Source organism: Cardiocondyla obscurior, linkage group LG01 (assembly GCF_019399895.1).
Source record: "Cardiocondyla obscurior isolate alpha-2009 linkage group LG01, Cobs3.1, whole genome shotgun sequence".
Classification (NCBI taxonomy): Eukaryota; Metazoa; Arthropoda; class Insecta; order Hymenoptera; family Formicidae; genus Cardiocondyla; species Cardiocondyla obscurior.
The window spans coordinates 881,813-906,107 of NC_091864.1; the positions used below are offsets into that span (position 1 = coordinate 881,813).

Sequence of the window (24,295 nt, forward strand, 5' to 3'; positions counted from 1 at the left end):
GCGTTAGGCACTTTAAATTGTTTTTTTTTTTTTTTTTATTTTGAAAGGCAACATTTCGCAGATTTTCGAACTAAAATTTATTTTTTATTTTTTTATACATTTGTTATTTTATTTAGTATTTTTTTACTCCGGGATCCTTTCCACATATTTCACCGCGGATCATGGTAAACATAGTGCAAAAGTATACCTCCCAATAACACCGCTGTTCCATTTTAATGATCGGACTATACGTTGTAGTATAAAAAATAAGGATCCGAGGACTTTTCTCTTTGCGAATAAAAGAAACACTGTCGGGAACTGCATTTCTGCGAGTTTGCTGGTTTTATGAAGAGTCAGATTATGGAAACGCGGAGACAAAGAGCCGAGATCGCGTCATAAAAAAGAAAAAAAGAAAGAAAGAAAGAAAAAAGAATAAGAGACAAAGGTAATGAAGACATGGTGCGCAAGGAGACGGTTACGCACAGAATGAATTAACGAGCGTGTAATTCTTAAGTCCTTGCGTGTCTTTAACGGCGCTTTTACGTTTTCTTTATAACTGCAGTCTTCCATAATCGTAAAGAGAAACACGAGCCTGATCGTGAATTTTCTGCCCCATATTGAAGGGTGGGCGAACAGTAGCGCGTTATGGTCCGCGATTTTATCGCATTCTAACGGCACATCCTAACACCAGTCAGGTCTAAATGTACGCGAGTTAAAGTCTGATCGTTACATATTGCATGAGTAACGCTTTTGTCTATTACAGATACCATAAGTTTTATATTTGATTAATACTAAGTGAGAAAAGAAATAGCTGTAGATGAAAGGCAATGACGCTGATATATTTTTTTTAAATAAATGGCAGGTCTTTAACTAATAATAACTTTATTTAGAAGTAAACTTTCAATTCTAGATTTAAAAAAGTTTGTATTAAATTCACGTTTAATACAAGTGAAAAGAGAAATTATTTTTTACCTGCTTTATCGAAATTTAAAACATGTCAAAAATGTCGATTTTAAATGCCGCTTGTCGTGGACGAATCACACCGCCATCACACGATAAATTCTATGTTGAAAGCTGATTTCCCACCCTGTTTTATTTTTTGAGATTTTATTTAGCAACAAAATCATTTGAAAATATGTTACAGAAGCGGGCCTCGAATTGCAATATCGGGCAGCTGCATGTTGAAATTTATTGAAATATTTTGACGGAATATTTCCGATGAAAAGTCGATTATTCCAGAAATACTGAAAGTCGCTTATCACGTGCTAGTTTTTTTTTTTTTTTTTTACATCGCGTATCTTTTTTACAAATTAATTATATGTAGCATTAAAAAAAAAGCGCCGCATAAAATAAACGTCCTAAATTTCCTAAACTCCAATTAAGTTTTCTTTGCTGCTGATACTGCATTGAAAGCGTGAGATATATGAGAAATATATAATCTGAAAAATGTTTTTTCTTTTTTCTTTTTTTAAATCCATTCAATTTTTACTAAGCCGAATGGAAGTAATCGAAAAGTGACAGTTATGTCGAACGGTAAGCATACGACTGATGAAAGTTTAATCCGGTTCTTCCGGCTCGCACATCGTCGATCTAATCTCTTTAATCATTAAATCGCTGACTTAGAACTTAGAACGCGTGCTCGTAACTCGAGTTTCCTTAGAAAGCGCGTATCCTCGTATCTCAAGTAATTTAAGCCCCGGTCACCGCAAGCGCGTTGCTCTCCTTTTATTAACGATAAATCATAGCGACTTTTCAGGGATGAAAAGTGTACGGGGGCCGGCAATAAAATGTATCGCGCCACATTCACGGCGTACAGTTACGCGATTTATTTCCCCGCGATTCTTTTGCTACCGCAATGTTTAAGTACAATGTCATCATCGGATTGTTCGTTCCATAAATATTCGGCGGTATCTTTCACGCTTTTCTCGCGGCATTATGAAAAATTCCACTGTTTTTTCATTACCGTTATATTGTAACTTAAAATCGTGCAAAACTGGGGAACAATGGGCGCATTGTCATTTCACAGAGTAACCCGACGCTTTCGGTTAACGAGTTTAGATTTTCACTATTAATTTTTTTCAATAATAATAAAAAGAAAAAAGGAAAAAAGAAAGCAGCCGATGTGGCTCGTTAGAAATATGGAGGTTGTCAAAAAAAAAAAAAAATATATATATATATATTGCTCTATTAAAAATGAATTATCACTCGGGGTTAAACGTGAAATAATGAAAGCGCACTTTATGAATTCCGGTTCGATGCTATCATACTTTAAACACCGCGTCGCTTTCCAGACACATAATTTATTTCATGAAGAAAGTAGTACCCTACTTAAGATTATCCCCTTAAACGGTTGAAGGATCCCTGGCTTGCGTATTTCCACTTTTCCCTCAACAGTCTTAACCACCGCGTCTTTCGTTCTTTCTTCCTCGCCCTCCCTTTTTCCCCATATTCTGTCCGATTCCATAAGCTGGATTTACGAGTCTCGTCGCGCGACGCCATCCGCCCGCGGGACGCCCTCCCGTTTTCACTGTTCAGCGAATTATCCCCAGCGAGATCTTTCTTCTTTTTCCGCGGATTATCGTCACACGGCAAATAGACGGAGAGCCGCTTTCCGTTGCACGTCGCCTGTTCGATATAATCACGTCGCTCTCTGTAAATTTACGCGCAAATAATCGTCGTAATGACCGGATAATTGCGCGTTCGTTCGGTACGCGAGTTAAACGAGCAGTAATTATCGTCCGCTACGAACAGTTAATCGTTAACGATTAATGGCGAATAATTTTGAGCTTATTTTTTAGCGCGTTTAAATCTCGTGACTCTGTTAAAGTCTTATCGCGCCTCTTTAGCTCGTCCCGAGCAACAATTTGTCAAATTGGAATCAACACCCTGCTGGTTTTTTTTCTCTATCTTTTTTTTTTCTAGGACAGGTCGACTGTAAATAATTTTAAACGCGCAACCAAAAGAAATCGAAGTTTGCGAAAGTTGAAAATGATAATAAAACGAGAGCTGCGTTTGGATAAAAAATTTGAAATTTTAATAGCCTGTGATACTTACAAGCCAGGGTTTAATGAGTAGATGTTTGTTTTTATTACTTATGCATTCTTATTTTATACCTTCCACTTACAGTTTGTTAGTTTAATTAATTATCTGGCACAGAATATTAATTTAAAAAAAATTTCATTTTAATTATACGCTTTAACCGAGCAATTTTACTTTGCTTTTAATTTCGTTTAACTTTCGTGTTTCGCAGAAAAAGAGGACTCGTTGAATATTTTATCTTGGGAAATCAAAGCTGCGGAACCTTAAATAAAGATAAAACGTAATGCAAATAAGGGTTGCATTTTACCGAAGCCGAGGCTGCGGGAACTGAAAGTCGATCGGAAACGAGAAAACTTTTTCACCATTGTTAGTCTACATGTTCCACCTCGCCCGATTGTCGAAAGTTACGAATGCGCCGATTTGCCTGGAGTTCGCGATTAAATGCGATTCAGCGAGTGGGTCTATTCGCCGATCCGTTATAAAGAATCGATACGACCGGAAAACCAAACCAGCCTGATTGCATTTGCATGCTCAGACTTGACTCTGGACTCCAATATTAATTGGGGAAGCAATTTTATGCAACGCGATAACATTAAAAAAAACCCACCCATGTTATTGGAATGCGCATTTTATTTCAGCACGGATTTCAGTTTGTCTAAAATAAAAATATCTCGCTTTCGGTCTGTCAAAAATAACATTTTTTTTTGCTTGAAATAGCCTTTAATCTAAATTCAATAATCTGCCTATTTTTCATTTTTATATTTTTTTATAACGTGTACGCTAGATTAACGCTGACTACTTTGAGCTTCCGTGAAAAACAAGCTAAGATAATTCATCGACTTGCATACAAGCCGATCTATTGTACAAACATAAGACTCGGGAGTTAACCACAGATTCCTGCATTCCGCGTTCAGCGTCTTACGTGGATCAGCCTCAACAGAATGCATTTAAAGGGGACCTAACAATATATCGCCGTAATATATAGTTTTCTTCTGTCGTATCATAAGACGAACATAAACTTTAAACGGGCGTAAAAATGGTTCATCTAACTCTCTATCTATAGATACGGATTTTTTTAAGTAGACTTGAAAGAATTATGCTCGCGCTGTTTTTTAAGAAACCCCAATTATAATCTACGAAAAACAAACCATGCGACTCACCAATCTGCATGAGCTTCAGCGGAGTTGAAGAATTCTGCCGGTGACTGTAACATAAAATGAAAAATATCATTATAGACATGCCAGTATATTAGTTAATAAAATTAAAAAAAAAGGGGGTAAAGGTTTTTTTTTTATAAAGATTTTATAAAAGAAATTTATGCTCACCTAAGAGTTGCTCCGCCGATGCAGGATGCCTCCTGAGCCTGCTCATCCTCTCAGATGGGACGTGACGAGCCATCCTTCCGCGCACAAGTAACTCGCGAACGCGTCCGGGTGAAGCTACAATCGCGAAAATTATTTAACAAATTTTTCGACACTCCCGAATAAAAAAGAATCGTAAAAAAACGCCCGGTGACTATCGGCAGCCCCGAACGACCGACGAACTGGCTGCTGTTCGTATTCGTATAATTTCGGCGAGCGATCCTTTTCTCCTTCGGATTTTTATCTAAGCAGAATTCTTGTTTCGCTCAGATAAAAATTCGAAGAAGTGCTGAGCTGAAATAATATCAACGTAAATTCCATACAAGTGTATGCAATTTACATTGATATCTGAAATTGAAATTAAGACAATTTATAATTTATTTAACATTTCTTAATTTACCTATAATGACCTATATCATTTTAAAGTTTTATTTTAGATTACCGGCGCGGTGTATTATTTTATTTAGTACTAATATAAGGGTGCCGCGGATAATATAAAAATGTTTCCCACCCGAAATACTAAATTCTATATAAGTTTTAAAAAATTAAACATGCGACTCACAGATAGATATGTTGGCGGCGGAGTACTGATAAGAACATCTGTAACAAATAAGTGAAAAAAATTAAATTGTAGAGATCTCAATTTTTTAAATTTAATTTAAACAGCAAAGATAAAAAAAAAATTGATTCTTACCAGTGGGTTGCTCCGCCGATGCAGGATGCCTTTCCTAGGCCTCCTCCTCCTCTCAGCACTGGCCACCTCAAGGGGGATGTCAGGCTGGTGCTCCTTCGATGAAAGTGGAGTTTTATCTGAAACAAAAAAATTATATTTGATTAGCGAAATTGACGAAAATTAAACGTGCTGCGTTACAAGTAATTACAACTATTTTATGTGAAGTGTTCACTTCACAGATACCCGACATGTATAAGTTATCAATCGCGAAGGTAAATTTGCATCGTTTAATATTTTTACTTGATTACGCATGCAGCCGACCGGCCGGCACACACCTACGTTTCACGTGATCACCGTGCGAGATGTGTATACGCCACGTGCGCGACCGACCGACCTCTACTCTCAATCACTGTGCAGCCATAAAAATATGTTAACAAAAAGATTTTCAGAGCTTGCATTCCTATACCACGAGCGAATATCTTCCGAATCTATCGCGGACTACTTGATCGAAGCCCTCTTCCCTTGAGACTCTACTCGTGGACACTTCGTTTACGGCAAAAAGACGAGACGAATTTAATGTACACGTGCACGAGGTTTTAACTTACTTGGTATCAAAAAGATGTAGTCGCCGGTACGCACAGTTAATGCAGTTAATGCGACAAGATAGTCCACGCCAAATTACGTGCCCCTGGGCCGTCGATTGTGCGTAAGATTTTTAATACGTACGGAGCACGTGCTGCGTACGTACGCTTCGTTCGACCGTTCGAGAAGGACAGAGCGAGAGTGGGGGTAGTGGAGAATCGCAGCTAGCGCGCGGCACGTACGCCGCTCACCCTCACCTTCCCCCCTTCCCCCCAGCTACCTGTACGTCTCTCTCTCTCTTTCTCACCTCTACACAATTCAACGCGTTATAAAAAAATTAATATGCTGAATATTAATTGCAAATTGAACCGATACCGAGTTTCAAAACTTCTTTAACAACTAACGTTTACTCTCGTCCTTTTTTTTAATTACTTGTTGAAGAAACTATTCAACCGGATTAAAGATTCTTTACTCCATACGAAGAAAATAGAAACCCTACAAAGTATATTTTATCGATAACGTCGCGGAGACTTTCAATAAAATTGTCGTCATGGTGGAAGGGAAAGGAGTCGCTGAGACATTTTCCGCGATATTATCTCATCGATCTGACATGATTCTTTGTTTTCCGGTACATGCATCTTCCTTTTTCCCTCCCGTTATCATTGCGAGATTCGTCTGTCACGCGGAGATAAATATCCGAGCTGAGATGATCAGAATTTTGCCACCGATAAATTCGGTTTTCGCAAAAAAAAAATAAAATAACTATGTATAAAAAGTAGCTGTTTGCAGAATTCGCGTGAATCGATTTTTCATAAATTCTTGTGGCCGGTATCAAATGCGCGTGGCAACAAGCGTAATCCGAAGTGCAAGAGGCACGTTTCAACATTGCCTCCGTGACGCCTATATTGCTGTCATAAATCTGACAAGGCGGCCCGACATTAACTCTCCAACTGGCATCGACTCGACCCCCACGTCCGATAAAATAACCGTTTATGCGCTTTCTCGTATTATTTACACCTATTTAATGAACCGCGTTGAAATTGCAGGCACGGCCGCGAAATATCCCGCAAACTATCGGTTAAAAACCGCAGAAAGTCGCTTCGTAAATTCTTTATTTTTCTCATAAAAAATCGTAACGTGATTTCTGACTAGAAATATGCTTTGCTTTCTATTTGGGAATGTTAAATATGGTACTTATCAGATTTATATTTTTATTGGACAATTATTGTAATTACTAGTAAAATAAAAAAAAAAAATTATTAATGGAACTATTTCGAATCAGAACCATCACCGTTTCTACGTTGCAGAAGACGCTTACTTTAACATCGTGAATAAATATAATTGTATTATTATTTAACGCCCACGAGAGGGTGCCGCGTCAGCGGCGAAGACTTTTATGACGCGATCGAATGTTCGCCGCAATAAAAACGACGCGCGCGAGAAACGCCGGAAATATTGTTCATATCGATTTAATAAAACGCTTGCGTTGTGGCGCGCCGTGGAAATGACGGGGTTCCGTTCGCGAGGAGCAAGAAGAAGGAATATTTTCCGACGAAATTTCCTTCTTCCCTTATTCGCGATCGAGGATACGACGCGAAAAACCGCCGCGACCCGCGGCTCGAGTTTTCTTCTCTTGCGAAAACAAATACTTATATTTAATTGACGAAACGTTCTAGCGAAACGCATTGCCGTCGCGTCGCGCGTTCGACGGAAAAACGGCAGGTACCTCGTTGGGAAAAGCAATCGTTTGCCTGCCGTTTTTCCTCTCGATTTTCCGTCGGCGTGATCGCGCGAGCGAGCGAGCGGGCGGGCGAGCCATCGAGTTTCGAGAAATAAATCTCGATGTTGCCGAGATTCGTCGTGGACCAGTGGAGTGAAAAATTGGACTACGTCACCGTGTTTGGTTCGTGCCAACATTTCTTGCTTTTAATATTCAATAAACAAGGAATTTGTGCGCTGTCGTGGGATATTTTCGTGCGATTCCGCTGCGTTCATTTCGCGGGAGGGCTGTCGGAAATCGGCGAATTTCATTCGACGGGTTTGCATTAGATATAAATATAGCTACAACGTATATTTCTTCTGAAAGTGTTTAAAGCTTTTAAATTATTAATTATACTTATAATTATAGAACAACAATTATCCAATGATCGGTACTAGGTCAGCAAAAAGAGAAAATTGCGCTGCGTAATTCTAAATAAACGGATACCTATATATTTTAAAGAGTTTAATCAACAAAAGAAATACCTCGGTATAAATGAAGCCCCGTATGCCATTTAATTCGAATTATCTAGTATTCCGCGCGCGAGGTGGAGTACACGTATGATCCAGTTGTCGACCTGTTTATTCATCCCGAAGACAATAGCGCGACGTTAAACACATGCTACCACAACAGATTCGAAGTGGTATTATATACCAGGCCGATGCATCTTCGTAATGATGATAATACGCGCGAGTATTATTCGCGAAAGTTGCAGTGTAACGTTACAACAAACCTGCTGTTCATTTCCTACGCATTCGTGAAAAAGCGGAAACTCACGCTGGCGACAAACGCTTGAGCTCAAATGAAAGATAAATATACAAAACAGTTAATACACGCTTAAAAAGATCATTTATAATTTACAAATCGATACGTTATTTCGCAACGCGGCGATGACGGTGCATTTATATGCGTTATTGTTTCGTGAATTTAACGATAATCTTTTAACTAATTTTTTCCATTTCTTTTTATTGTTACAGAGTCATGACAGCTGGCAGGGGCACGATAGTGACCAGGTGAGTGTTTAGAAAATGCATGCAAAAGTGCAATTTGTATTAACACGCGCGCAGACGTTCGCTTTGGCCTTTCCCGAAAACTTTCCTTTCTGTCGCTTCCTCTCTCATATGCTCGCACATTTGGCCCGCGACTTCCGGAAAGGCATGCTGACTCGGTGAGATCCTTTCGCAATTTGCATGTCGATGTGCTAGCTTCGCGCAGAAACGCCACGTTCGTTCGTACGCTCGCCGGGACTCCCGTATGTTGCATGAAATTTTCTGGGCAGCGGCAGAATCAGTGGAATGCAAATTACACGCCCCTATAATATGGCGCCCCTCCTCGATCTTCCCCTATCCGTCGTGATTTTCATGGGATTTTTTTTACGACACGCTTGCGACAAGTGCGTTTTTATCTTTACAAAGTTTTCGATGTTGCAATAATAACGAAATTTTTTTATATTTTTTTTCTTTATTTCTCATCGTCGAACTGTTAGGCAAATAAAGTATATTACGAATAATCGACGCGCGCGAGTAATTTAAACTGCTGTAGCTAAAGATGCGTAGCGAATAAAAGCGATTTGTACGCCGACGATGCGTGCTGCCAGGCTCTGGCATCGCCGTTTGGTAACACAGTTACAACGTGCGCACTGTATCGCGTACCGTTATTGAGGACGCAGATGTTTAATGACGTTTATGCAGACGAGAACGCGGCATGGTAGCGCGGCTTGCGAAAATATTTGTCGGATTGAGAGAGAGAGAACATTATGGCGCTCGGTCTGATGATCGATTCTTGATCGTTCCGCGTGCTACTGCTGCAACTGCTGTTGACACTTCCCCGCTCTTACGGAGTTTCCCGGTACAATGAGCTCGCAGGCGGATGCAGATTAATTAATTCCTTATTCCACGCATATCTGACACGCGATTACTTGATTAAACGCAATAACGGTTTACCGAGGGAATTAAACTCGCGGAAAACAGGAAGATTAATCGTTATCATAATTCCCCATCTTACGATATATCTGCCCAGCTTCCGGGCAAGAATTAAAAAAAAAAAAAAATTTGTTTTTAATTCGCAAAATATATATTAAAAAATATTTTAATATTTTAAATATAGTAAATAGAACCCTATACGTATAAAAATTAAGCGAGAGAAATCTTCGATTCTTTTTTTTTTCTTACGTCACGTATTACGGGCTCCATCATTCAATGATGATAATACTAACGTTCGCAGATTTTTTTTTTTATCGCGACGTAACAGAAACGTCGGTAAATGGGTCGCTGGAGCGTATCGGGCGCAACGCTGTATGAGGTATCCCTCTGATAATCCAATGTAGTCCGCGAAACACTCTCTGAGAGGAATCTGAGGGTAGACGAGAGACGCTTAACAATGGCGCGGCGTTGAATGTGATTTAGTGTAGCGTCTAATCGGATCTCTCTTAGTACCTATGCCGCATCTCGTGCCGCTGTTGCATCCCTCTGACGGCGAGGACACTTAGACTGCCATTGCGATTGTTATGCGTCGAATTTGTTGCTCTACCTCGCAGGGTGCTTTTCGCTCCAATCTCTCGAGCTTTAATAAGCAATTAACGAGTTCGTTATACGGATACGTGGGGGCTAGACACACGACGATTTCCTCCGGATCCCCGATCCCAGCTTCAAACGGCAAAACTCTGTGGTATTTGACAAACAGTCGACGCTAATTTCCTTTAATCCGCGGCAAATTTAATGACGATTTTTAAATGTCCAATTAATATTGAATGTATTTGTAACGGAACTAATTGTGGAAGTTAGATGCTCGAAATGGGGAGAACCGAATAATTATTTTAAAGTCGCGTTTCATGCAAACTTTTCTTTTACGCGTTCGCGACTGTGATCGAATTTTAATATCGCGAATGCGAAATTACTTTACGATGAGCGCGGTGCATAAAGATTGTACGTCCCTTGATAAGTTCTCTTGCTGTGGGTACTCTATCGAATCTTGCGTTGTTTTTCAACGACCTCTTCGGGGCCCCTAAGAAGAGAGATGGTACTTCAGGCGCTTTCTTGTTTCGGATGTCTACAATACGCGTCATTCACCGCGTCACCCGTACTCCCTTTGCGAGATTCTATTCTCCGGAAGCACAAAGCGCATCGCCCTTTGTTGTCGTGCATCGACTTCGCCTCTTCCTCCTCTGCGGCGAATCTCGCTTATCTCTCACTCGCTCGCCCTCTTTCTCTCTCCCTTTTTCTTTCTCTTTCTGTGCTCTTAACACATTCTCCCCGCTTTGTGGAAAGTCTCTCAAAGGGACTGGTCTCTCTCCTTCCGAGTCCTCTTTGTTTTCCCGCGAATGAAGCTTTTTTCCTCTCGGCTCTCTCGAATCTCAATCGCCCTGTCACGGACTACCACCGGCGGACTCCGAGGCTCATTGCTAGACAAGCTTCACCACTGTAGGCGATTTAACGGCGATCGAAATTTTAGATTTATTTATTTACGCGATTGGGCGACGCGACGACTTTTGTTGACGCAAGCTGCAATTTTCTTGGGACGTTTTACGAATCGGTTCTCCCCTCAATCAAGAAACTACTTTCCTCGCGTAGTCGGTGACGTTTCCGCGAAACGCTCGTTAAAAGTTGTACAGGGTTGTACAGTCTAACACTGGGGGCTTGACGACAATTCTTTCTTCTTCTTTTTACGTTCATGTTTTTTTTTCTACCCCCCTCCCCTTTCTTTCCTTCGTTTTTCCGCTTTTTTTTTCATCTTCCTACATTTTTTACGACGAGCATTCAGGTTACAAAAAGGATCGGGCTTCTCGCTTAAGTTCTTGTTCTCGTTCTTTTTTTTTTTTTTTTCTTTTTCATTATCAGGACCGTGAGGAATCCTGCCGGGACCATTGGGACCAGGCGGAGTGCACGAATCTCCACAAAAAACAAAAGAGAACGAGACATCGTCCACAGCACACGTGCTAATTACGACGTCATGCGATCTCTCTGGAAAAACCGCGGCGCTCTTGTTTCAGAAAATAAATGGCAAACAAAGCGAGACTCTGCTTCTCCATATCGACGTCAGTCCCTATTTTTTTTTTTTTTTTGTAGACGATAGTTTTCTCAAATGTACCCGACAAAAATTGTGTGAATTAAAGCAAACTTTGCAATTGACTTGCAATTAAATGTTCAACAGGAAAACGTAAAAATATATCTACACACCAACGTATTAATTAAGAATAGATAAAAATGTCTTCACTAAATTATTCTTTCTCCCCCCTTCTGTTCCTCCCTAATTTTTAGTTTTTATTTTAATATAATATAATAATATATATATAATTTTTTTTAATAGATGAAAATGAGCTTCACGGACGTTTCCATGCAATTTACGTTTCTAATAGTTATTTCGGCTGGAGTAAAGAAAACCCAATGTGCATTATCGCTACAGCGCTTCCGCCCGCGAAATAGTCCTGAACCGTCTTCAGTTGTACGGCGCGTTGTAAGACGCATTAATTAAACGTTAGTGTCACTACGCAGACAAAGGTGTTGTTGCATTTCGAGCCCCGCGCTCGAAACTTCGTGGGTGTATGAATAATGCAGGCGCGTCGTCGCTTGTCAAAGTAAACGTCGCGATTTTAGCCGGCGCGACGCGCTTTGTCAATTTGCGTGAATGCGCGTGTTCCGCGATTAATCACGAATTTCAAATCATCCTCGCGTCGCACGTCGGCGTCACCGTTCAGGCTCTTTGCTACTTCGTACAATTGATCGTCGCATTTTTATCGACCGAGCGCACGCGAATGGATCATAGATCCTTATAGGTGTCACCCGCAGTTTTATTTGACAGGCTCAATCTTTTTTCCCGCCCAACAAATTTGATGAGAAATAAAAAATGAATTAATAATGGATTTTCTTTATACTTCATAATTTTTTTTTTTTTTTTTTAATGAGACAAAATTTAAACTTAATATTATAATAAAATTAATGAAGGGAAAAATAGCGTTCTTAAATGTACCAAGAAGCTCGAGTGTTTGAAAGATAAAATATAGCGTTTAATTTGAGATATTACGTGCCGCGAGCCTTTTTATTTACACACCAAATTGTACATAAATACCAGTCGATATTCTCACGCCATTCTTCCCGAGGGTGTAGCCCCGAGCGCGCAACGTTTCAAATATATTATTTTAACATCGCTGTCGAAAATATTTTTCAATATACGGCGCGCTCCATCATGCTTCTCATTTTTTTTTACTCTCTCCTTTCTTTTTTGCGCGATCGATTGGAAAAAAAAAACAAAAAAGCCGTGGACGTCCCGAAACCTTACGAGAGATTTTCGAAGCAATTTCGCGCAGCTGCGACGTGAAATTCGGTCAGGGATCACAACCCTTTCATCTTAATTGGCCGGACACAACGCAGCGCCCCGTTCTCAATATCACATCGGCCGGTGTGTGACGCGAGGTCTAGTCTTGCTCCCGAATTTCCCGGCGATCGGCGAAATTTCCTGCACCGAGGATCGGCCCTCAAAGGACCGCGCAAACGACCCTTCCGTCGTAACGCGATATGACCCCGTCTCGATGCAACGCCGCTCTGTGATCGACGATGAGTTTCGCCGCCGTATCGGAATGCAAATTACAATTAAGCCCCGTCATTGTTACCGCGATACACCGCCTGTTACAGCCTCTCTCTTCTTCCCTGCCTCCCTAAATTTTGAGTAAATCAACCTAGGCCACGTTATTGCGGATCGCGCGATGCGCGAGAAGTATGATGTAATTGTTTAATAAATTGCGGGCTTGGAATAATTGTTTTCGTTCGTTCTGCGTTCTCGGTTCAGACTAATACCCATTTGTGCAGTTTGAAGATTGACTAATACGATAAAGAAACACCTGACTTCTGTGATTTATTTGTCACGTTTATTTTTATCGCATTAAAAAAAAATCTGTTAAATTATTAACGTGTATTTTTTTTATTTTATTCGCGCGAACGCCGAAAAAAAGATTTGACTGATCGCGGCGAGTGGGAATAAATACAATTGTCACATTTGGACTTTTTTATTCATCCTCGTCATGTCTACGAGGGAGGGGGAGAAAAAAAAAAATACGGCGCTCGCACGCCTCGGCGAGCTCGGTGAATTTGAATGCCCTGTGACCCTGTAAAAAACTGGTTCCCGCTATTGACGGTGTACAGTTGACCGGCCGACTCGAACAACGAGTCGTATTCCGTTTTTATTTCCCCGACGCTCGCGGCGCGTTGGAAGATTCATCTCGCGCGAATGGCGCGTTAACGATAAATTAATACTCGCGGCTCGCGATCTCTCGCCGGCGATTCAGTGGGCAGACCGGCCCGGTTAATACCATGAATTTTGCACGCGTTCATCCACGTTTCACAAGTAAACACACGTCCCGGCGCGGAATATCGAATACGTTTGCTCTCTAAAATCCGCTGAAATCCGTTCCGCTGCGCGACAAGTTGATAAAGCCGACACAAACAGAGAAAGCGGAGCTACCCGATCGGATAAAAGCTCGCGATAAAAGCTCTCCGCCCGACCCTGAACCGGTACCGTGCCCTTGCGATTGTGCAACGCCGTTATCGCCGGCCTGCCTCTGCGCGCCGAGAAGGAAAGAGGACGGAGGAAGGAAAGGGTCCGGACGGACCCGGGTGGAATTTCGCGCCGGCGACGATCGCGCGGAATTCACCCGTTGAGTTTTTCGTGCGAAAAGTCACGTTTCGCAGAGGCGTGCGACAGCCTGACGAAACCGAAGCGTTAAACTGCCCTGTCGTACGGCCCGTTCGCTCGCTCGTTCTCTCACGATCGACCTCGCACGAACCTGAAGTCACGGTCTACGTTTTCAGTATGGTGTGTAACTCTTTCGACTCTTGTCTCGCGCGTGTACTACACACGACCAGCTAGAATCGCCAGGAACGGATCCACGGCCGTGCTCTCCACTTTTAGAATTACTCGTTAAATTATCATAATTATAATATGTCGCGTGTTAAAAAAATTATTTGGGGATCGTGGATCTAAGTGAAACTTTTCGAAACGATAAAATTGACTCGGACCTGTCGAAAATTAATAAGACGGATGATGCGTATCATCGGAGGGAAAAAAAAATAAATTTAAAGATCTGTTTAAAAAGTCACTTAAGTGGCCGCTTTGAAATTGACTTGAAATAATAATAGTGAGCGAAGATATTAAACGTAGTAGGAAATCGTGCTCTGTTTGAATAGAACGAGTAGGAACAGGTAATTTTCTGTGGCAAGGTGTCGGCGAATCAATAAAAATTCGAGGGATAGCGGAGATAAAGAGATAAGAAGCGAGAGAGATTAAAAGAATACTTGAGCTCGTAATTCCCGAGGTACGGCCACCCGCGTACTGTTTGAAAAAGAAGTCTTTCATATAGGTATTCTGACTCATCAAGCATGTTTCCGCCCACAATTATACTTCTCAATAATCCCGTTTAACAGGCCTCTGCCATCTTGCACCAGATGCTGAAGTAAATTATGAATTACGATCGTGAAATGACTTCTTCCTGCGGTGCAAAAATATTTTTTTAATCTCTCCGGCATTCCCGTCTTTCGCCTCCAATATTAATTTGCTTATTTTAAGATTACTATCCGTATTTAGTTTGTAAGAAAATCCACGAAGCAGTTTAACATATTAAACCGTACGATCTCCAAGTTCTCCTCAAATATAGCTAGGTTTTATTTCACGAAACTGCACATTATCGAACTCGCTAATTTACCCGGGAATTAAGAAACGTACCGATAAGAAGATAAAAAAAAAATATAATTAACCACAACGTGGTATAGAAACTTTATGAACAATTCTGTGGAAAATAATTCCTTTGCAATCTCACTTGCGTTTCTCTCTTTCTCGACTTATAATTTTACGGAAAATTAATCGATAACACGAGGGGAATATTGCAAGCAGGGAGTCGACGGCCCTGCGGCGGGATCGCGGTTTCCCAAGCTCGTGCGTCTTCGCCGGTGCTCGGCACGGCCCGTACGTATAACGCGAGGTTCACGCCGGTGTCCGGTCGGCTGGTGACGTCAGCAGTGAAGAGGCCCGTCTCGCCGCGAAGCGGCCGACTCCGAGTACGCGTTCGACGAACGAGCGCACCGCCGCCGTTTGCGTTGTTCCCGCTGCGAGATACCGCCGGCCGTTCTCCGCGCGCGACAGTCCGCGCGTCCGCGATCGTCCGATCTCGTCGACGTTGGATCGACCGGTGTCCCGAAGTTCGCCAGTGCCACGCGCTCGCCGCGCGCTTCTCTCCGCGGTGATCGCGAGAAGACCGCCCGCGATCCGGTCGCCGTGACTCCGCCACGCCAGTGCCGCGGACAAAGACGGTGAGAAAGGACGCAGCGACGAACGGGGAGGAAGGGGGACGACGCAGCGGCGACCAGGAGCGGTCCGACCTAACCTAACTCCGCCAACCGGCAATGATCTACCAGCGCTCGGCGTACGCGACCGTCGCCGTAACGGACGATCTTCACCAGTGCCCGTTTTCCCACGCCGCGTCTTGACCGATGAGTGCGTCGCCTCTGGAGCCGCGTCGAAACGCGATCGCCCGGAAAAGAACGAACGTGGGTGCTTGAGGGAAAGGACCGAAGGTACGTGGCGAAGCAGGGACGCCCGCGTTCCGGCAGTCCGCCTCGCGGCTCGCGCGACGTTTTTGTTTCGTCTCGTCTCGTCTCGTTTCGTCGCGTCGCGTCGCCTCCGAATCGCGCGGATCGCCCGAGTGTAACGCGCCGGAGACTAGGTGCAACCTGTTTACAGTGCCCGCGCGCGCGCCCGCGCGTGTGTGTTACTACGTGCACCTGGTGTTACGTGAGTGTTCCCGTCTGTGTGTGTGCTCGCGCGCTCGCCGCCGTGGAATGCGAGGCTCGCGTGTGCATCAGGGCCGGCTCGACGTTCCGACGGGAGTCCCTCAGGTAAAACACGGAGGATATTACGAAGGGCATGCGGAAAGGTCCGGCTATCGCCGGCTTCCGTCATACTTCTCGGATTATCAGATTTACTTCCCAAAGAAAAGAAAAGAAGCGAAGGCGCACCGCGGTCAAAAGTCGTCTCGCCTCGCCACTTCTCGTGGGAATCGCATTTCTTTTTCTCGACGTGTATGAATTATCGTAAAAGTAGCCCGGATTACGGCGGCGCCTAATGCACGTCGGTAATATTCATAATTGTCGCCGGCCCGGGGCACTTAACGTTCCGCGAAGTCTGTAAATTGGGATGAATTCCCGTGTAATTTTCTTCGCCGCGTATTCCGCGCGCGCGTGCGCTTGGAAAGTTGATTTAATTCGGTGAAATCCCTTTTTTTTTCCTTTTTTTTTTTATTCTTTGGGTGGCTCGCTCCATGCGGACACTTTTATTTTGCGAGGAAATATCGTCGAGAAAGAGAGAGAAAGAGAGACGCTGAAGTTGCATTACGTTACTAATTTAGACAGAAGTCTCCTCGCGCCACTGCCCCTTATTTATTTTTCAAATTACTTTTTAAATTACCTCGAAAATTGTTGCCCCCTTCCTGTTCTCTACGGCACTCGGATTAATTTACAAAGCCCCGTTTAGTATATTTCTCTCCTACGTTCTTGTTCGAAAAGTCGCCGTATTGAAAGATTTAATAAGTTTTAATTATAAAATATGTCTATTGATTTTAAATTAAATTTAAAACATAAACTTTTCTACCCGATAGAAACTAATATAATTATCTATAATATATAAACGTATCTTAATGATATATTTAATAACCTCATGTGACAATATAATACGACATAATGAACGAAATAGCTAAAAAATGACTATCGCGAAAGTGGTCTTGAGGTCCAAGAAATATTACGGAATTTTCTCGGAATTACGCGCGTCGCTTCCTCGAAAATTGGGTGACGATTATTCGGAGTGACACTTTATGTACGTTGTAGCCGCGGAGTCGTGTGTGCACAGACAATAGCGCGGCGCTAATAATAACGAGCCGCGGCGGTCGCCCTCCCGTCCGATCGAACGGAGTCACCTCTCGTGGGAAATACGCGCGCGCGTGGGACGTTCCACGTGGAAATCGAGGCCGTTGCGAAGATCGCGGGGTTTTCCCGGGTGCGCGCGCGAAGCAGTCCACCGCGTGCCGGAGCGAGACGGATGGACAACCTGTTTACGATCCCCGGCGCGCGCACGCACGAGCACGCGCGTACGCTTTTGCACGCGGCCGTGTCACGTCCGCGACGGCGTCCCGAAACCGTTCGAGCGGAGAGAATCGCGGCACCAAGAGGAGACGCGCATGCACACGGGCCGCCCCGAACGCGAGCTGGTTTAACTCCGTGAAATTAAAAGCCGGCACAACTAATGGAGTTATAAACTAATCACGCGCGCCCGGGGCTGAAATTAAAAAAAACTTGCTCGAAGCGAAGTCGATCTGTTTGCCTTCTCGCGAAGCTTGCGTGTACGTTTTTTTTCCCTTCTTTCAATTTTAGACGTTAATTTGTAATTACTGGTTTTTCGTGAATATTTATGTGTTTGTTACTGCGAAGAATACTATTTAGCGTAAGAAATTTTTTTTTCTTTTTTTTTTCTTATATTTAAAATTATTTTTTGTTCCCCAAAGATCGTTGCTAGGATGTGAACGCCGTGTTCAGTCATGTATTTTCGAGGCAACAATGATTTCCGAGAACGTAACTATGGAAAACGCGTTGCGTAATCTAGCTTCGGCCTGCCCTAAAGAATCTAGAGGCGATGATTTAATCGTCAATCGATTGATAACACGCGATACGCTGCGCCGTTCCTCGACGCTCGGTATGCCGGAAACTTTTTCGCGGCATGAAATCACGCTTCAATTGCATCGCGGACAGCGCGGAACGTGACGCGAAAACATGAATACCGCTGTTGTAAAGACCAGTTTAAACAAATGGGTTTCTAGCGCATTTGTTGGCCTCGCCGACTACGTCGCATCTCAATTCGCTGCCACTTGAGATTTGCAGTCATTTTATGCGGACGAAGTATCGTACGCGTTAGCACTTGGGCGAGAATTATCACGAACGAGATAGAAAACGATCGAATTAAAATTACTGAGATGTTTCAAACTATTTAATTAAAATTTTACAATTTACTCGACACATTAACGTACATATATTAATGCACATTAATCGTTTTACATATTTTTTTTTACTTTTCAAATTAATTAACTTAGATGTAAGATATTCATTACTGTATTGAGTAATTAGACGGTCGGTTGTTAGAACAAAAAGGATCTTTCGGCATTTTATTTTTGTCTGAACCTTCCTCCGCTGTCGAGAGACGCGCCGATGACTATTTGCGGGTTCACTTTCACTGATCAATCGTCCCGGGCGTTGCAATTCAACCAGTCTATTCGAAGACAGTGCATATTCTCCTTAACGAGAGAATCGTTCGTTAACCTTTTCCCCGTGCGCCTCGAGAAAATCGGTCGCGTCTCGTTTCCGTACGAAAACCTCTCGCGCGAGAGCGATGCGTTTTATCTGCATTTATATCGCGCGGTAATTATCATTATAAAATGAACGAAAAACGTGTATATTGAAACGACGCAGCTTTGCTCGTGCCGGCTTCAAGCGAATATAATCGATTACGATTGAAATTAGAGTTATTCAATTAATTAATTGCGATCGATATAAGTACGTTCGTGTTTTTTTCTCTTCGGCGCGTGCACTTTATGAAACGCTGATTCGTGCAAGGACGAAAGAAACATTCGCTCCACTTTTTCACTTCTGTAACGCGACATCGTTCCGCGACAATCGAGTTCGCAGAAGAATCGCCGCTAAAACGTTGGGAGCATAATGAAACAATTGCGCTATTCAGATTAATTCTTCGAAGCGATTCGTCGTCCCTGAGATTTATCAATTGGGTCACTCGCCGCGGTGGTGCGATACGCAGGTGCGTAGGGCGTATTTTTTTTTTTTTCTCTCTCTCCGTCTCGCTTATCGCGCGCGCCGAAAAACGCCGCGCGGCAATAAATATTCAGCGCGAAAAGTTACACCTGGGAATTCGTTTTCGCGGCCGAGTTTGCAATTCGTTCTCGCCGACGTAAGCATTAAATTAAAACGAACGGCGATACGCGGCAGAAGTCACGTGAGTTTTTTTTCATCACGTGCGGTACGCAATCGGATAAAATTCGAAGTTTGGGCAGATGCGTTCTATTTTTCACCGTCAGAAACCCGATATCTCGGCTCGCGCACCTGCCAGCCGTGGCAATTAGAACCGTGGATGTGAGTCAGACGCGAGTCTTCCATCTAGGCCGTCGCGCTTCTTTTTCGTCATACGACCCTCGCGATACGACGAGGACTAAAGCCCACTTACGGAACGGCATTTGACGGCTCTCGGGACCAGAAATACGAGTAGATAGTATCGCGTATATCGTTTCGTCATGCCGTTTCGACATCGCCGCTCGCGCGGAGGATCCTCAAATTTTAAAGAATCCGGTAGCGTTCTGTAACGAGAGAAAGTCACGTGTTCTACTAAACCGGGGCAGCGTATAATAGTAAAAAAAACGAGTGACCTGCGAAGCGTGAACGATTTAACGCGGTAAAAAAAAAGTAGAAACTAGCGGAATGTTTTTTTTTTTTTTATAATTTTTAATAATTTGAAAATACACTTTGGAGCTTCGCTGTTAAGAGAACTCTATTCTAGTGAATTGACTAGCTGTTCGGCAAGCTACTTCGTACAATGATTCAACGGATGCAACTTCAGCAAATAAGGGATCTTGTTCTCGGCGCAAATTAGTTTAATCGAATCAAGGTTTACTACGTAATACCAAGATCGTGGTAAATAAAATTAATATGAATTCCGCGTGTCCTTCGCATGTATATCCGTGAAGCCATTAGCATTACCCGTTCGACCGTGCGCCTATCTTGTGTTGTGCAGTTCCATGCGTTTTTGTGAGATCAACGAGAAAAGTATGACGCGCCTTGGTCCGATTTGAGCAACGAAATTAATTGGATTATTAAAACGCCGCTGTCAGTGGAACCGCGATAACACAACAGTAAGATGACTACAAGGAGGAAGAAGAAGTCGCAGATTCTGAAGAAGGTCTCGAGCCTATTCAATCTCGACACGGTGAGTCACCCTAACGTTGAGTCAAGCTCTTATATCTCGGCATTGATTTCAATCGAACGATTGTCGAAGTCAACTGCGCGCTCGAACTGCGTTGATTGACTTAAAAGCATCGTAATTATTTCTTTTCGAATATAACATTAATTTTCTATAAATAATAAATTAAAAAAAAAAAAAAGAAAATATTTTTAAAGATATTTTACTAATACATAAAATACTCTCTAATAAAATTTATTTAGAGATCTTGGTTTCTCTATAATTCAACTCTATATTTTTATAATTTATTCAAAATACTTTTCTCACTGATATAAAACAGTCGTCAAATTTCCTCGTATAATCGGTTCTCTAACTCTGGGGATAGTTTTTAAGTGTCGTGGCCTTGTGTGCCTGCCATTCACGTACCTCGACTTGGGAATTTTTTCGAAAGAGCCTTTAAGGCACGAGTCACTCGTATAAGCGGGAGTTGCGTTAGACATAATTTATTATTTAACCGCACGTAGTTGCATAAGCTCTATAAATTTTATCAAGTGTGCAATCGGGTATTTTCAGATTTTTATCGATCATTCAAGATCTTCTTTCCTTTTTTGGACGACGCACGATAACTTACATAATAATTTATTTTTAATTTACATTTCTCAACTTACAATTTATCGAACACAATTAAAAAAAGAAAAAAAGAAATTCTTCAACAACCGGATAATTAGAATTTCATATTTGTAAACGTCAAAAGTGCGCTGGTAAATTATTCCGCGGGGAATTATAATAGTCACGCATTAATCTACGCGACGCACAAAAAAATGTGTATTATCTTCGCACATATTCCGCCTTTTTCGCTGATTCAATTTATAAGAACAATAGCTCGTAAAGCATTCGCGTACCAATTATATGCGGTATTGGATATTGAGTTAATTAACGGTGGAAATTGAATTGAATAGCGAGATCACTCTCGGCCTATAGCACCGAGTATGGCCGTTGAATAATTTCGCGCCGTGATAGAACGAGATGGATTATGAATACTTAAGAAGGCGTCGTGTTGTTTTCGTATCTGAGAGACGGTACAAATTGTCGAACGCCGGGCCGAGTTTGTCAAAACGACGTGTATTACCGTAAATTAATCGTCATTTGCACGCCATGTTAATATCGCGTGCTACTTCTTCCGATTATAATACAGAAACAATATTTGCGCAAATGTTACGCCGGCATGCGCGAGTTTTGCGTCGGTTTGACGCTGCGGCTGAAGGCTCCGCGAGTCTCCCTCTTTTGCGCGCATTTCCATTTTCTTCGTGTTTATTCGAAAAATATGTTTAGGCGGAAAAAGCGGCCATTTTGCTCGCCTTACGACGGTTAACGAATAGAAGCCATTTATTACATTTTTCCCTATAACGCTCGGTGCGACGCGAAACGAAACGTCGTCGCGGAAAAGCTCTGCGGATGGCGGAAAAACGAAGAGTGGGCGCGCGCGCTAAGAGGAAAAACGATTCGCAAAAAACAACCGGGGGAAGAAAGAAGGAGGCGAGCGCCGTCGCCGACGAAAGTTGGAGGATACGCGAGCGAAGAAAATCGCAGAACCATTTTTCTCGCCGGCTTCACAACCGGCTTCGTGCGATAAGAGTGCGTCGAATGGCTCCGCGAAAGCAAGAGCGAGAATGAAAAGAGAAAACAGAGGAACGGAAAATAAAGTACGAAAAAAGGAAAGAGCGGAGAGAGCTGCAGGACATAAACGAGATCGTGGAAACACCTGTCGACTTTTCCTCCATTTAGGAGGTAGTTTTGACGGAAAAGTCTCTTTATTTAGCACGATTACCTCGTCATCGCGATGAATGATTCGTAGTTAATTATAACCTTCCTAACAACAATCAAAATGTACTCACGGTGTTGAAATAATCTCGCTTTAAAAATAGATAAAAATAATCTCTCGTCAATATTAATAAACAATATCGGAAGTTTAAACGGATTTAGCCTTTCACGACCAGACGATTATTTTAAATGATAATTATTTCAACAGACGATACTGCCTCCATTATCAGCGTTAACATTGCCGTTCATTTAATCTTTCTTCCGTGCACAAAACGCGCCCCTTGTCTATAAACGTACGTTTCTGCGGCCAATTTGTTATACTTAGGAAAAGTTGTGGTACGTTAACCAGCTTTGCCGGGCGCTACGCCGTATAGTTTACATTGGCAGCCCGATCCCGACACGGTCCAAGCCGCTTTGAGAATCCTAAGTCAACCCTAAGTCAGTGCGAACACCCCGAGAGTCTCGCAAAACCGCCGCCGTTAGCCAACAAACGTTCGACGCTCACGCGGTGCTCGCAAGCCCGATACTCGCATACATGCGCACACACACACACATACGCGCGCGCATACGGTACCGATATTTACACGGAGCGACTCCTCGGGACGCTTACGTGACACATCCCTAAGCGGATTATTCGATTTTTTTTTTATCAGCCGCCACGCGACTCGACGTTGCGTCAAGTTAAATGATGAATTACGAATCGAGCAGGCAAGTCAATAAGTCTCGCGTGGAACACAGAGCTGATAACGGGAGATTATTTCCGTGATACCGATACCACTGAATTTCAAACATTTGTCGCCGTAGCGCGAGAATATCTCGTCATTTTTCCTCGTCTAAGCCCCAATTCGTATTAATTAATTCCACAGAGACAGGAGAATTAGTCTGAGATAGAAAATGTAATTCTCACGTATGACCGAAACGGTAACTATACTAATTTGGATATATGAGTTTCAGTCTGAGATGAATTCGCGCGAGATACCGAGAAAGTGGGCCGAAGGTTTCAACCATTTTTTTAAATTTTATTTTTTTTTTTACTTTTTTTATTCTCGTAGTGTAAATGATTATCATAAACAGTTACGTATCTATGTAACTATGTGCTTAGAATCACGCGTTGACCTTTCCCTTGGCGTCCACGTCAAAGAGCTTTTTTTCATTCGCTCTATTTTATTATCGTCAATATTTTCCCTACTATTTATATTTCGTAGGAAATATTTTCACGGGAGAGTCTTCGCGTCTTGTCCAGCCCGAAGCGCGCTTTATCTAATGATAGCGCCGCCAAGGTTATCACGGTCCAGTTAATTCCGCTACGCCCTCCAACGCGCGTGCGAGTGTGGGTTACGAAACGCGCAGCGAGCGAACAGGTTGCCGTTAATTGGCTCGGCGGATTGACGGCCGATCGGGAGGCAGCCGCGGGTCTCCGCCGTTGCTGCCGGATGCGTTCTCCGCGTTTCCTCTCAAACGCGCGTTATTTCTAACTCGCGGCCGCGATAGTTACGTAACGCGCAGATGTAACACGCGCGTGTTTGCGTGCGAGTGCTCGCTGCAGCTGGCAATCGGCGGACGGCGGCAGGAAAACGCGGTGCATCGTAGAAATCGAGAGCGACAGCGCGTCGGCCTTGTCGAGCGCCGCACGCGAGATTAGATGAGCCTCGGCGGCAAGTAAAAAAAAAAAAGTTGCAAATTGCCTCCTATAATAGACGTGAAATTGCGCAGTAAAAAAATTCATCGAGCTTACACGAGCAGCAATTGTACGAACTTTATTCTTAAATATGTATTTAATAATCGCGTAATTTTGTAAAAAAAAAAAATTGTGTGTACAATTACGAGATTTATTCCACGATTAATTTATGATTTTATTCTTTCGCGCAATTAATAATGAAGTTCTCACGATTATTATTGTTTGTATAAAACTTGCTGAATTTTTTTTAGTGCAGTTCTACATTATTGTAGTTGGCAATTTGTACGTAAACTTTTTTTTTACCTGCAGCGTGTGTGACATTTTATTTAAATCGATAATTATACCGAGTACGCTGGTTTATTGATCGTCGCCGTTGTCGGAATAATAAACGTTCGCCAGGCAACTTCCCTCGG

At 42.7% G+C, this 24,295-nt stretch overlaps 2 protein-coding genes across 12 annotated transcripts in view; one reads left to right on the forward strand and one right to left on the reverse strand.

Moving 5' to 3' along the window:
• Positions 1 to 24,295, forward strand: part of Dlg1 (discs large 1) — a 298,681-nt gene that overhangs the window by 187,179 nt on the left and 87,207 nt on the right. For all 11 annotated transcript variants that reach the window (XM_070654229.1, XM_070654254.1, XM_070654221.1 and 8 more), the window contains one exon: positions 8,371 to 8,406. In XM_070654229.1, the coding sequence (XP_070510330.1) occupies positions 8,371 to 8,406 (36 nt within the window). The remainder of the gene's footprint in view (positions 1 to 8,370; positions 8,407 to 24,295) is intronic.
• Positions 1 to 24,295, reverse strand: part of LOC139101431 (uncharacterized) — a 146,627-nt gene that overhangs the window by 54,135 nt on the left and 68,197 nt on the right. The window contains exons 6-7 of the mRNA XM_070654576.1: positions 5,074 to 5,189; positions 4,942 to 4,979 (exon numbers count right to left, since the gene is read on the reverse strand). Of these exons, the coding sequence (XP_070510677.1) occupies positions 4,942 to 4,979; positions 5,074 to 5,189 (154 nt within the window). The remainder of the gene's footprint in view (positions 1 to 4,941; positions 4,980 to 5,073; positions 5,190 to 24,295) is intronic.